General features: G+C 37.1%; 1 protein-coding gene and 1 non-coding gene across 2 annotated transcripts; both read left to right on the forward strand.

The window, feature by feature from the left end:
* Positions 1 to 11: 11 nt before the first annotated feature.
* rpl24 (ribosomal protein L24) lies at positions 12 to 2,424 on the forward strand. Its single transcript, XM_051106442.1, has 6 exons — positions 12 to 121; positions 247 to 322; positions 684 to 794; positions 1,208 to 1,344; positions 1,922 to 1,985; positions 2,298 to 2,424. The coding sequence occupies exons 1-6, from the start codon at positions 117 to 119 to the stop codon at positions 2,376 to 2,378; spliced, it is 474 nt and encodes a 157-aa protein (XP_050962399.1). The 5' UTR covers positions 12 to 116; the 3' UTR covers positions 2,379 to 2,424.
* LOC127172571 (small nucleolar RNA SNORA17) lies at positions 2,089 to 2,223 on the forward strand. Its single transcript, XR_007828650.1, has one exon. It is a non-coding gene; the product is annotated as a small nucleolar RNA SNORA17 (small nucleolar RNA).
* Positions 2,425 to 14,975: the final 12,551 nt, after the last annotated feature.

Here is a 14,975-nt window from a genome sequence, read left to right on the forward strand (position 1 = left end):
ATTTATGTAACAAATTTATGTTTGCTTTGAAAAAATAATTTATATTTGGGAAATAAACTCCTTTATAAACCGCTTACCCACAATTCCTTTTCCTCTTCCCTATCTGAAACGCCGCCATGAAGTGAGTGTAGTCTGTGTTCATCCGTAAACATCTTAGAATTTATCTGCGAAAAGCGCTTGTAGAAGTGTTCATATGTTAAAAATATATTATATGTAACTATAATAAATCTTATTTTTGGTGTGCAGGGTCGAGCTGTGCAGTTTTAGTGGGTATAAAATCTATCCCGGTCATGGCCGGCGCTACGCCAGGACTGACGGAAAGGTAAAAGCACAAACTCTGCGTGTGTTTGATTTCACTGCTGTGTTTTAATCGGTGCTGATCCATGAGCGAATGACTCTCGTGATGTAGTGATGTGAACATTTTTGTCTGCCGGTTTTCAGGTTGGTTATTTAGCCCAGGGCTGGCCTGCTGGCTAACTACGATCCTAACCAGAGTAAATGATTGTGAACGCGTTTGAAACCAAAACAGAGTGTTATGATGCTGTTAGAAACGTCATCTCTGATCTGTGCGTTTAAATGGTTCTAGTCTGAGAAGATATTTGACTGCGAACTGAATAATTGTAAGCTCGGTGTGGTTTGTAGTGTTTGTCATGCTGTTGCTTCACGTCTGTCTTGCTTTGCAGGTTTTCCAGTTCCTGAATGCTAAATGCGAGTCTGCTTTCCTGTCCAAGAGGAATCCCAGACAGATCAACTGGACTGTTTTGTACCGGCGCAAACACAAGAAGGGCCAGTCTGTGAGTTTGACTAACACGCACGTCTCCAGTCCTGCACGACACGGGCTGCGTTCAGTCACCGATAGCGTTTTTCTGCATGAACGTGTATCTCACATCTAATGATTTAGTTCTATAACTTTAATGACTACAGTACAATGAATAACTTTCAGCTGCCCATTTAGATGTCATTTTTATTCTTTACACCTTCAGCCACACACAGGATTGTGGGATATTCTAGGCCATGCAGGAAACCTTAGTGAGCTCTCAGTAGCTTCCCAAATGAAGGCATCTCAGTGGATTCATGTGACTGAAATTAAATTAAGTTGCTTGAAGGGTTAGGCCTAAAACCAGCAGATGTGTGTGATGCTTGTCGAGTGATTGACTGAAAATTAAGCTTGATTCAGGAGTGTTCAAATGTCTTTTTACATCTTTAGGAAGAGGTGGCTAAGAAGCGTTCCCGTCGTGCGGTGAAGTTCCAGCGGGCCATCACCGGCGCTTCACTGGCCGAGATTCTGGCCAAGAGGAACCAGAAGCCTGAAGTGCGTAAAGCACAGAGAGAGCAGGCCATCAGGTGAACATCTCAAGTTTACTGTCTTTTTTTTTTTTTCTTCTTCTAATCATAGATGTTCAGATGTGTGTATTTGTGGGCATATCTTAAACTAAACCTGCAGTTTTGTAAAGTTTGCTTATTTTATTTATTTATTTTTTAACAAATTTGCACTGTGTTGGACACATCAGATGCTGTAGCGTCACTGTCCTGCAGTTTTAGCTCGAAGTGCCTTTTAGCCCTAAACTCTGAGGATACTCTGAGATTTGAAGTGTACAGTATTCTTTTCTTAAACATTTTCAGTGTAACTAGTTTGGTGCTTTTAATTGACGCTAAAGATTTAAATGTAATATGTTAACTTCAAGGTGACTTTGTAACACTCTTCAGACGTCATTGCGGGGTCACTCATATAGAAGTGACAGTGTTGTGGTTTTCAGCTCTAGACTAAAGGTTTAAAAACTTTTGAACCAGTACAATTCCTAAAATTATTTAAATCTTAAATTGCCTTTGTGTGTCTCAGGATTGTTACTGGTTAATGGAGACGAGTGCAGCCAAAACTGATCATTTCCTTTCCAACTGTGTTTTTGATCTGATCTTTCAGGGCTGCCAAGGAGGCCAAGAAGGCGAAGCAGGCAACTAAGAAACAACCCACCCAGAGCGCCAAGGTAAGTTATGGGTTGAAGATTTGTACGAAATCTCAATTCTGTGAGCTACACTGTTCAGCTCATTACGAGTCATAATCCAAACGGATCGTGTCTGGTGTGATTCTTTGCCCCTTGAGGCGTTGCAGTGTGACCAATTCTGTCGCTTCTGTGTCATAAGGTGGCATAGAGTAGAAGGACTACGTCTACACCTAGTACTTGTTTAATAATGGGTGCTCAGTGTCATTGTTTGTCCTACACATTAATGGAAAACCAAATGTCAATCCTTGCATTTGAATGTCCATGTAGTCAGTAACCTGTTTGTGTCATTTTCAGGCCCCTGTTAAAGCCGCAGCCAAACAGAAAATCGCCAAGCCCATGAAGGTCAGCGCTCCTCGTGTTGGTGGCAAGCGCTAAGTTCGCGTTGTGGTGTTTTGTGTATTAATAAAAGTTTCACTCTCAACCTTCAGTGTTCTTGATGTATTGATTTCATTTAATGTTCTGCGATTAAACAGTGACATTGGTAACCTTGCATAAAAACAATTTGCGTTTGCTGATATAAAAGTGCATGAACAGGTGTCCATCAGTGCTGCAAATGTCTAACCCTTTGATTGCAGAACACTGCCATAGGACTAACCTGTTTCAGTCTAAAGTGTGTATGTGGTCTCATCAGGTTCACAGAAATTAAGGATTATATTTGATCTGTGTATTTGGTTGCTATTAAGTGCGTTATGATTGTGTAGAACTCAAACTGAATGGGTTGCAGCAGATTTTATGTTTGAACTGGATAAGGAGGGAATGTCTTTGCATAAGATTAACATGGGGCAAATATCAAGGTAACAAATTCCATAAGGTGCTAAAAGCAACTGTGAAGAAAAACAAATTAAATCAAAAAGGCTGAGGAAAGTGTGTTGCCTGCAGTATGTGTAAAGCAGCCAAAATGTGCAATGTAGACATTCTATTTTCATATGAACTATATACAGAAGGGATGTAGATATTGAAATATTTCATTTTACATTTAAAGCTAACTCTATGGCTCATAAGTAGTTGTCATGAGTTCCTGTTATTTTTCTCATGTTTTTCTCAGCTGACTGGCTATGAAGTATACCTTGAATGAAAACGCATGTCCCCAAACAAATTATGGAGAAAATTTGATTAAGGAGAACAAACAAGTCGCATATTGTCTGCTATGTGTTTTTTTTTTTTTTTTTTTTTTTTCTGTTTATAAAAAAAAGCTAATATTTCAGTATTTCTGACATAGTAGTTAACATTTGACGTGGATCACAACTTTTCATCAAAGTTGTCCTAAAACTACAACAATACCCGTTCTTGTCTTGGGAAAACTTTGATGAACTTTTTTTGATCCACTTTAAATGTTGTCTACTATATATATGTGTACTTTAGTCACAGAATGGGTGTAAGACAACATTAAGTACTGTGTAATTTTTTTTTCTGTGAAACAAAAGTTACATGTGTTCAGAAAAGTTAGCATAGTTTTAGTGACAATGACTTAAATTATAAACAAAGTATGAAAAATGTCCAGAGTTTTCATGTTATTAGATTTTTAATAAAAATTACATTTGTACCAAGGGGACATTTTACCCCAGTTTGACAAAGCTGTTTGCTTTAAACATTTACAGCAAAATCAGAGTACATGCAGTTTTATCTTAAAATGAAAAAGATGTAACAACTATGAATTACAAAATTATAATTTTGAACTAAAAATAGCCTATTTTAAACAGTTTGATGCTAACTGGCTAGCTAACTAGCTACCTGTTACCTTGAGGTAATTTTCTATTATAAAATCTAAACATTTTTGTTCAACCAACTAGTTAGAAATCATTTGATGGAAAAACAAAGGTTTTAATGTTCAGAACAGAGTACAGTAATTGGCCATTGCTCCTTTAGGGTGTTTTACCCCACTGATTATGAAAAAAAATTGCCATTATGAAAATATGGTAATATTTTTTATTAAAGAACACATACTCACTATTTACAAGCCCTAGTGTTCTCATGTCATATATAACTGTGATTTTGTACAAAACAACAAGCTCTAAAACTGTTTTTCCTTACTGCTAAAAATGAGATAATTTACTGTGAAAACTGTTTTCTCTGTGGTACATCACCAGTGTAAGCTTCATGGTGAAAACCTCTACATCTGATGTAATATTGTGGTTATTTTGGAAAAAATGTACCCTACTGTAAATTACTCTGTAGCCTTTTGGGAGAGAAATCTTTTGCTGTTAAAGCTGCAAGAGCAGTTTCTAGAAAACATCAAGGTCAATCAAAGAGGGTAAATCCAGATAACCTGTACAAATCTTTATTATGAAAGGATTAGACCGGGGGTGTCCAAACTGGAGTTGAGCTCCAACCCCACTTAAACACACCTGAATCAGCTAATCTAGCTCTTCAAGGCAGGTGTGTTGAGACAAGTTGGAGCTAAACTCTGCAGGACAGTGGCCCTCCAGGACTGAGTTTGGACACCCCTTAAGACACTAACAGTCTACAAGCAATGAAGGTCACAGTTACAATAACTCTGGGAAGTTTTTTGTTGAACTTTTTGTAGTGCAAAGCTTAAACCAATATGTATAACAAACAGAACTCGCCCCCCCCCCCACCCACCCACCCACCCAAAAAAACAAAAAAAACCCCAAAAGGACATATATTACATATATTGGCGATAACAGTTACAAAGTATAAAATTAGGACAATTCCTTAGTCCAGGCAAGGTGCAACAGGCCTGCTTTCAAAAGAAAAGGTTTATCCTTCATGGCTGTCGAGAAGGCCTCAAGGGGAATAATATCCAATACTGTACGCAGCCATTGATTTAATGTGGGAGAGCCCTGTTCAATTCATCTGCTCAGAATGAATTTCCGAGCCGAATATAAAATGTGGAGGAGGCCATTATTCTGTGAATCTAAGAGTATCTCATCGCTGAGGCCAAGGATACACATCTGTGCTCCCAACTGCAATGGCTGTTTGAAAATTGAGTGTATCTGTGAATTGAGTGTAAGGACAGCTGATCGTCCTTACGGTGGAAAACCACACGTGTCTGTCCAGATGTATTCAAGAACTTTCAAATGTCTTGGTGGACCACAACTGCAATTCCATGATCCCTGACTGCTGGTTTCTAAATTCTGTTAAGACAGCAGAATCCTGCCAGGCAGCAGGTCAGCGTAAGGTCCAGATGTGGCCCATCTTATCATATGGCAGAGAGCTCAGATTGTGTTGATGCAGATGTGTTCAGTTATGTTGTGGGATAGAGTTTGCGCTCTTTTAAGTGGTAAATTGTATCAAAAGTAAATTAAAAACTAACATTTTTCAATAGTCAAATTGTAATCTCTGACATTTTATAATAATACCCAGTTGGTCAAATCAAAAATACAGACTAAATATAGAAATAAAGAAATCTGTGTAATCTGTGTATCATTCGTTCACTCGTTGTTTGATTTAATATTGAAAGTAGAAAATGAGAAAAATTTCCCAAAAAATGAAAAACAAGAATTCAGCTTAATTTTTAGTTTTTCGTTCAGGGGCAAAAAATGGAATACACAACTTGAATATATTTGATTTCTACACTTAGGTGGGAATTAAATGCCTCTTTCCTCTGATTGGTCAGCAGAAGATCAAACTGTTTCATCAGTTTCTTCCTCAGTTTTGCGTGGCAGAGTAATAATAGTCCTCTGCTGCTGCAGGTGTAAAAAAAGAAGAAGATGATTCCTATTTCATCATATTGCACCATCTTCTCAATGCAAAGTGAAACTACTTAAAAAATGCAATGGCACTGATCAAACATATCTATCTAGTGCAACAACAACAGTTAAAAAAGCACACAGTGGGACACAAAAAATCCATGCCATCCCATATGTATGTGACTTTCTTTCTTCAGATAAACACAAACTAGAGTTTTAGAAAAATTAATAAATCTTTTCAGAATATTTTTTTTGCACTTTACTATTGCATTCATTTTGTGTGGTTTTTGAAGCACTCCTGTACACTTGCTCTAAAAATCTTTGTGTTTATCTGAAGAAAGTAATATTCATCTGGGATGGCATGAAAGTGAGTAATTGATGACAGAATTGTAATTTCTGGGTGGAGTATCTCTTTAATGAGCCAGGTGAGTTGCAGAGGTCAGTAGTATATTCCAGACAAAATATAAGAACTTGTGTTGAATTAATGAGTGACTTAATTAAACATTAAAAAACATACAGTATTGACTTTGAAAAAGCCACTTTTTGTATTGTCTGCTTAACACCCCTGTCTGTAACACTAACTCTTCTTTTAATGGTTTATTTGGAGTTTTTTTTTTTAAGCAAATATTGATATATAATTATGTACAGTACAATGAAGTTGATTAATGAATGAGCAAATCATGTAATTATTTATAATAAATAATAATTCACTGACAGTCCGAATTGTTACTCAGGATATCATTATAATACAACTTATAGACTCTTAAGTAAGACCATCACTACATGATTTACAAATTATTTAACACGTTCACACATTTTTTTTTTTTTTGAGATTTTTCTAACATTTAATTTAAAAAATAATTATGGCCACTAAAATATGAATTGTATTTGCATTCTTACCACTGATTTTATTTGCACTCAGTTTTGTGCATTCAGCCAATATAGTACACAGACAGCTAATGGCTACATCAAATCAGACAAAAATAGTGAATAAATAATGAATAAACTTAGGTACCATAATATGCTTTCTCACATCTGATGGAAAAGAAATTTTGGAGCCAGAAATTTACCTGATGAAAGTTATAACCGAAGCTTAAAAGGATGTGCTTGATGTATGAAAACAAACCACATTAATGTGCACGTTTGATCTCCCATGTACCGTATGTAATGTGTGTAAGATAAAAAAAAAAATGCCAAAATGTAACAAAGTACTTTTCAGCTTGAAAAAAAAGTGTAACGAGTAAAAAGTACTGTTTTTTTTTTTTTTTTTTTTTTTTTTTGTAATCAAGTAAAAGAACAAGTAGTCACTTCAACTTTAACTTGAATAAAGGCCTGTGTAGGCTCTGCCCCGGAACGAATTGCAATAAAAGGTGTTAATAATCTGTACAACTAACAAACTGGACTACTGAATTATTCTGCCATGACAAACTGAAGAAGAATTGATGATGACTAATTGTAGACACGTAATATTCAAGCTGTTTATTCGTTTTCTACCACTGAATGAATAATGAAAAAGTAAGCAGAATTTTTTTTGTTTGTTTTTGAATTAAAAAAAAAAAAAAGAAAATACGAAAAATGAGCCTTTTTCTAATTGTTCTACTTTCAACATTAAATCAAAAAAACGAGTCAACAAATGATATACGGATTTTGTCTTAATGATATTTTGCTATTTATGTTTCAGTCCTCTTGTAAGTGTCTGGCCTGTTTGTATCTTCAAGGTTATTAAAACAACCAATCAAAATAATGAATGAAATAATTTGAATGTCATGAACCAATCAAGAATTGTTATTGGTTCTTGAACGTGCGCTTTCGGAGGCGGGAACACAGAGAGCGCGCAGTTTGACTGTGAAGCGGATGTTAAAGGAACCGTATGTAGGATTGTGGCCAAAACTGGTAATGCAATCACTTTCAAAATACTGTAGAGCGGCGTATCCCCTTCCTCCCCCGACTCGAGGTTGCCAGCTAAGCTGCAGGATTCTGCAGGAACGTAGGCTGCTACAAGGAGCTTCCAATGGCAAGTGACGAGTCCTACACAATAAGTTTTTTTTTCTTCTGTTACTTATGTTTGTGCTTCACGAGAGATGTTTTGAGAAGTAATTAAGTGTCGCAAAAATTTACTAAAGGCGATTAGCCAAATATTTCGTAAAGATGTACTGTAATACCACATTTCAGTCGGAACATAGATTGTTTTCATACCGTGCTAGTGGTGCGATATAAAGCTTTTTATGAACGCATTTAGCACGGGCGACCGTGGAAAATCCACTGTGTACGGAAGCACGGGGCTTTTAGCCTATACCAACAAAATTCTTCTCCGTTTTCAGCCGTCTCCATCTGTCAAAGGCATCTCCTATACAAATCCTTGTTTTATTTCGGACTTCGTCACGACGTACTTCGGATTCATAACGAGGTCTTTTAGGTTTCGTAACTTTATACATGTTTTATCCGACACGTTCGTAGCTGCAGCTGTAACTAGAGCAGAGCTGGCAACCCGGATGACGAAACTCTACTGACTTCGTGATTGGTAGATAGCTGGAGGGTGGCGCCTCAGACCAAAACACAACATGACAACATCAACATCAGTTGAGGGCTGCAACTTTCACTTTTAAATGACAATATCCTGGCCGGACCACTGTTGTCAGTGATATAAGTATTTGAAATGAACATGATTTCTTAATGTCTAGTGACATGTCAGGGCCATTTTATGATTAACTGAAATAAATTTCTTACATACGGTTCCTTTAAGAGTTGCGTGACTAAAGGCCCGTTCACTAAGAACGGTAACTTAAAGCTAATTAGAATTAAATCAGCCTCCACACCAACGCAGGACAACCTTCTGTTTAATTAGCACGTGCTGCCATTATCCTGCATGTATATACATTTGCTTTTCCTAGTTAAACGCGTTACTATGAATGAATCTAAAGCTTTTTATACATAAAACCGTTCTGTGACGCTAACGATTATTTGTAAATCAGCCTGTCAACTGCTTAATTGTACCAGGAACTGGGTGAGTAACATTGAAGTACATCCCACACAGAGCTGGTGTGGGGTTTGTTCACAGCTCTTCAGAGTTAATCAATTGAGTTTGAACTGCGTTTCTAATAAGGACTATTGTCTGTGTACCAGCCTGTTAAAGGCACTTATATTGTAAAAATCTTTTTAAAAAATGTAGTTATTTGGATTGTGTATTAAGTCTTGTAAACATTTGTACAGTGATTTTAAAAAAAGTATCTAAGCCACTAACTAAATAGTTATTGGAAAACTGTTTTATTTGTTTAAAATATGGACCCATCAGTGTTTGCACTAATCCCAAAAAGAGAAATTTTGTGTTTCTCTTTTGTGCAAAGATGAACTTAATTCTGAATATTAGTGAATCAGATGGGTTTAAATGTTAGATACACACCGAATGCAGTTTGCTCCATATTGTGCTTTGTCCTCCAAATTGTGCAAACTCAAGGTGATTAAATTAAAGATTTGATGCAAGTTATGTAGTCTTCCATTATGTGCATAAAAGGTTTAAATGTCGAAGTCAACAGCTTAAAGGTGTACGTGTCGAGATGAAACTAGAGATGAACTGTCAGTGTTTGAATGCTCTGCAGCAATACAGTCATTTGAAGTATCTGATAATAGTAATTAATTGGTTAACACACCCTGTCCTCAGTCTTTACCTTCTTTCACAACTTTCTTCACAGTATTTTCTAAATATAATTTTCTGCTCCATAACTTCTGAATTTCATTCAGTTACCAACTAAATGTTATGCTTGTATTGTCCTACGGGTAAGTTGACTGACTTGGAGCCAGATGTGCTGTAGTTCTCATTTGTTGACGAAAGTCTGTTGTTATTTAGTAACTGCAACATGCTCCTGTAAGTGTCATGCTACAGATTTCCAAGCACTTCTGTACTCATTTGACTTTAAATGGCTGCCTATTACATGAACTAAAAACTGGACATGGGAATCAGCAGCTTCCTAAATGAGAAGACTAACCTGGGACTCCTGCAATACCAGCATGCTTCAATATATATGTATCTTTGGTGAATCCACTGCGGCCTGAGTATATATAAGATACATGGGGCGCCCCAAACTCAGTCAGGGATGGTTGGTCATGGGTGCCTTGGATAAAACATTACCCATTGGCTCAAATGTTTGAGACCAGTATGTATGTGTTTTTTTTTTTTTTTTGTTAAAACCCTAACCCTAACCCTAAATATATATATATATATATATTTTAGAGGTTCTTTACATTCTCTTGTTAATACACTTTTAACAAGCAGAATAATATAAGTGGATTTATTTATTTATTTATTTATTTTGTAATTGTGCCTTTGAACGATTACATAATTGTGGTATCTGTAATTGTAATTGCAATTAGAAATTTGATTAATTGTGCAGCTATAAACAGAACTAGAACTACTGTTTTCCTTTCTGTTGATCACTTTGGTGGGTTGAGCATGCTTCCTTAAAAGCTTCATGGTTGAAAATGCCGCCTTTGATCAACCAATGTTAGGTATAGTAATTGACGATCAGGACAGAGCGCCATTTTAGTATAGATAGAGGTGCCCCGTACTTAATGATTAGAAATGAGGGAGCAGAGATGTATTTAATCATGTGTACAAAACTCTAGGGTTGGTTGATCATTGATGCCTTGCTTTTAATGAAAAATCAACTCAACATTTAAGATGCTAAAATTCTAGTCAAGTCAAGTCAAGTCACCTTTATTTATATACCGCCTTTAACAATACAGAATTGTGACAAGGCGGCTGTACAGTATTAAATAGGAAACAGTACATCAACAATGCCAAAGGCAACATTAAACACTCACAGTATAGGTAAAGGTAGTTAATCAAAAACAAGAAAATAAAATGCAATATTGTGTTAAGAGAAAAGTGTCCCCAACTAAGCAAGCCAGAGGCGACAGCGGCAAGGAACCAAAACTCCATCGGTGACAAATGGAGAAAAAAAACCTTGGGAGAAACCAGGCTCAGTCGGGGGGGCCAGTTCTCCTCTGGCCAAAGTTCCCGTGGTCTTGTGCCGACAGCCATCTAGGTGATGTGGTCTTTAATGTGGATCCGTCTCTGGGGCTCATCTAGTTGATGTGGACTACGCTGACATTCAGGGCTGTAGAGGTCGTCTCTAGGTGCTGATCCACCGTCTGGGCTGGGTTCGGACTGGATCCAGGGGACTGCAGTGACCATCTGATCTGGATACGGACTGGATCTGGTGGTTAATGTGACCTCGGAATAAGAGAGAAACAGACTAATATTAGCGTAGATGCCATTCTTCTGACGATGCACCGAGTACATCGGGTGTTATGGGAAGTGTTCCCGGTTCCGGTTGACCTAATTAGTGCAGCCTAAAAATCCTTTAACGGATTTGAATGTTTGTTATGTGTAAGCAAGGTTAAAGAGATGGGTCTTTAATCTAGATTTAAACTGACAGAGTGTGTCTGCGTCCCGAACATTGTAGGGTAGATTGTTCCAGAGTTTGGGTGCTAAATAAGAAAAAGATCTGCCACCCGCGGTTGATTTTGATATTCTCGGTATTATCAAATTGCCAGAGTTTTGAGAACGTGAGGGACTATAATGCGATAAGAGCTCACTCAGGTACTGGGGAGCTAAACCATTCAGGGCTTTATAAGTAATTAGCAAGATTTTAAAATCTATACAATGTTTAATAGGTAGCCAGTGCAGTGTAGACAGAACCGGGCTAATATGATCATACTTTTTGGTTCTAGTAAGAACTCTAGCTGCTGCATTTTGGACCAGCTGGAGTTTGTTTATTAAGCGAGCAGAACAACCACCCAATAAAGCATTACAATAATCTAACCGTGAGGTCATAAACGCATGAATTAATGTTTCAGCATTTGACATTGATAGCATAGGTCGTAGTTTAGATATATTTTTGAGATGGAAAAATGCAGTTTTGCAAATACTAGAGATGTGGTTTTCAAAGGAAAGATTACCATCAAATAGCACACCTAGGTTCCTAACTGATGACGAAGAATTGACAGAACAGCCATCAAGTATTAGACAGTGTTTTAGGTTATTACACGCTGAGGTTTTAGGCCCAATAACTAACACCTCTGTTTTTTCAGAATTTAGCAGTAAGAAATTACTTGTCATCCAATTTTTTAACTCAACTACACAATCCATTAGTTTTTCAAACTGGTTCGTTTCGCCGGGCCGCGAAGAAATATAGAGCTGGGTATCATCAGCATAACAGTGAAAGCTAACACCATATTTCCTGATGATATCACCCAAGGGTAACATGTAAAGCGTAAAGAGTAACGGCCCTAGTACTGAGCCTTGTGGTACTCCATACTGCACTTGAGATCGATATGATACCTCATCATTTACTGCCACGAATTGATGGCGGTCAGATAGATACGATTTGAACCATGCCAATGCACTACCACTAATGCCAACATAATTCTCAAGTCTATTCAAGAGAATGTTGTGGTCAACAGTATCAAACGCAGCACTAAGATCCAGTAGCACTAACAGAGAGATACAACCACGATCGGATGACAAGAGTAGATCATTTGTAACTCTAATAAGAGCAGTCTCAGTACTATGGTACGGTCTAAAACCTGACTGAAAATCCTCACAGATATCATATTTCTGTAGGAAGGAAGATAACTGTGAGGATACAACGTTTTCTCATATCTTTGACAGAAATGGGAGATTCGAGATAGGTCTGTAATTAGTTAATTCGTTGGGGTCAAGTTGTGGTTTTTTAATTAGAGGCTTAATAGCAGCCAGTTTGAAGGTTTTGGGGACATATCCTAATGACAGTGATGAATTAATAATATTTAGCAGAGGATCTATGAGATCTGGAAGCATCTCTTTTAGTAGCCTAGATGGAATAGGGTCTAGCATACAAGTTGTTGGTTTAGATGATTTAACAAGTTTATACAATTCTTCCTGACCTAAAGAAATTAATTCTAAAGAAATTAGGTAGCAAAACAATGGCTCTCCACAATTTTCTGCTGTCATTGCTGTTTTCTGACAGGTTTTTTAAAAAATGTATTTGTTTTTGATTGAGTCTTGCGTTATGATTTAGTTTGTTGATGTATGTGATGTAATGTGCTGTTAAATTTTCCTGTCTGTGTGCTTCATATGTTCTGCTTCCAATTTAAACCCAATTTTTTTTTTAGTCATTATGCTTACTCTTGTATTTTAATCTGTGTCGTATTTTTTCATTAATGCAGTCAATTACTTTTTTGCAGTACTTATCATCTTTATGTTTCTGGGCCCGTATTCATGAAAACTGTTAATGCAAAGAGTTGTTCCTAGTGACAAAATTCTTGGAAATGTTGGTGTTTTCTCTTAAAATTAAAGAAAAGATCCCAGTTAAGAAAAAAGTCATTCAAAAGGCATTTTAACCCTTAAAAGAGGTTTTAAGGTTCAAAATTGGAGTACAGACAAGGACTTTTAAAAGGCTTAAGAGTTTCTTTAGCAGTGGAGAAAATTGACAAAACATGAAGAGGGAGAAGAAATGTGTTGCACACAAGGCACGGCAGTGAGTTAATAAGACTCTACACATTAGATTGTGCAGAGATCATGTTTGTGACCAATCTTAGTAGAGACATGCTAACATCTCCAACATAGCGCCAAAATGCCACAGTAAAAAAAAAAAAAAATGAGAAAAATGCAACTATGCAGAAGTGATGATTTGGTTCTGTCACAAACTTCTATAAGCAAATTGATCACACAAACAAGTACAGCACTTTTTAGAACATTATTGTGTGACTGTTCATTTCCTATGAAATATGTTAAGTATGACATTACCAGCATGGTAAATAAAAAAATAATGTATATATATTATATATCAATAACACTCTTCAAATGGCTGTCTCATACCCAGCAATGGGGTCAGCCTCACCTCCTCACTAAGATAAACGTTTTTATCTTTTCTTTACTCAGAGTTGCTCTTAGACGGGTTCTGAATCACTCGTAAGCTAAGACTCCTACATAGAAATCTTAGGCTAAATGAGGAACATTCTGAGATGATTGTTAGAAGCTTTACAAATATGGGCCCTGGATTTTTTTTTTTTTTTTTTTACATACAGTCTGTTATGCTTCTGTTGTCTCTCAAATACTGTTAGAATTACTGTTTACCTTAATGTGAAAGTTAGGTATCCAAGGATCCAGGGGTCAGACTAGGTCTGACCTCGGTTAGGCAGTGGCCCACATTTCAAAAGCCTGCTTCAGATTCCACCCAACGAAAAACTCTCTCCAACAGTCCCTCCACTCGTCTTATTTCTCTGAATTTTTCTGAATATTGTCTTAATGTGTCTGTGTCCTTTTTAAACATTTTCATGAATTTATCCCTCAATAACCTTTTGACCCCTCTCTCATACTCTTTCTTTATGTTTCTAGGATTAAAAGATAATTGAATATACACTAGTAATAAATAGAATGAATCATGAAAATAAACAAATAAATAGAATATTGAAAGAATTTAAAATAGGTACTGGAATTTCTGAAATTAGGGCTAGAGCACTAAGGGTTCACCGTACTAGGGCTGCACAACCTAGGTGTAAATTAAGTAGGGGTGCTCGCCCTAGGGCTACCATCTTTAGGTGTCAGGTTAGGGGTGGGTGAATCCATTAGGTCTACGATCTCTATGTGTAGGTTTCTAAGGATCCAGAGGTCAGACCAGGTCTGACCTCGGTTAGGCTCTGGCACACATTTCCGAAGCCCGCTTCACGTCCCACAAGAGGAAGAAATCCCTCCAACAGTCCCTTCACTTGTCTCAATTCTCCCAATTGTTCTGCACGTTGTCTCTACGTGTCCGCGTCCCCTAAATTCCCATCAAATAGGTGTGTGTATTTCCATTATCCATCGTTATTTATTTATTAAATCTAATATATGAATCTTATATGTTAATTACTATCCCTGCCCCGTACACAATACGTGTCAATGTAACACTACCATTGTGATACACACTCCATTTACTAATAATTCATATAATGTGTGTGCATGTCCCCCATCATGATTGATGCTATATGATTTTATATATCAAACAAATTCTCAATTGTGTTGATTTAAGAATTATTATTCATACCTCTGACCTTTTGACCCCAACTTCCCATCCCTTTTCCTGTATGCTCCTCCAATCCAGCAACGAACAGTGATCAAAAAACAGACAAAAGGGATTATGAAACTCTAAATTATAAAGTTTTAGGGTTCCAACACCTAGGGTTCAAACACCTAGGGTTCAGACACCCAGGGCCCAGCCACCCGTGGAATCGCAAATCCCAAAAGTCTAGGGTTCAAACACTTAGGGTTCAGACACTTAGGGTTCTGTCACTTGTGGGTTAG

Source organism: Labeo rohita, chromosome 1 (assembly GCF_022985175.1).
Source record: "Labeo rohita strain BAU-BD-2019 chromosome 1, IGBB_LRoh.1.0, whole genome shotgun sequence".
NCBI lineage: Eukaryota > Metazoa > Chordata > Actinopteri > Cypriniformes > Cyprinidae > Labeo > Labeo rohita.

Bases quoted from the DNA above. Each gene is read 5' to 3' on its own strand.
- rpl24 (XM_051106442.1), top strand. The intron at 323-683 runs GTAAAAGCACAA...CTTGCTTTGCAG, and splicing joins ACGCCAGGACTGACGGAAAG to GTTTTCCAGTTCCTGAATGC. The intron at 1,345-1,921 runs GTGAACATCTCA...CTGATCTTTCAG, and splicing joins CAGAGAGAGCAGGCCATCAG to GGCTGCCAAGGAGGCCAAGA.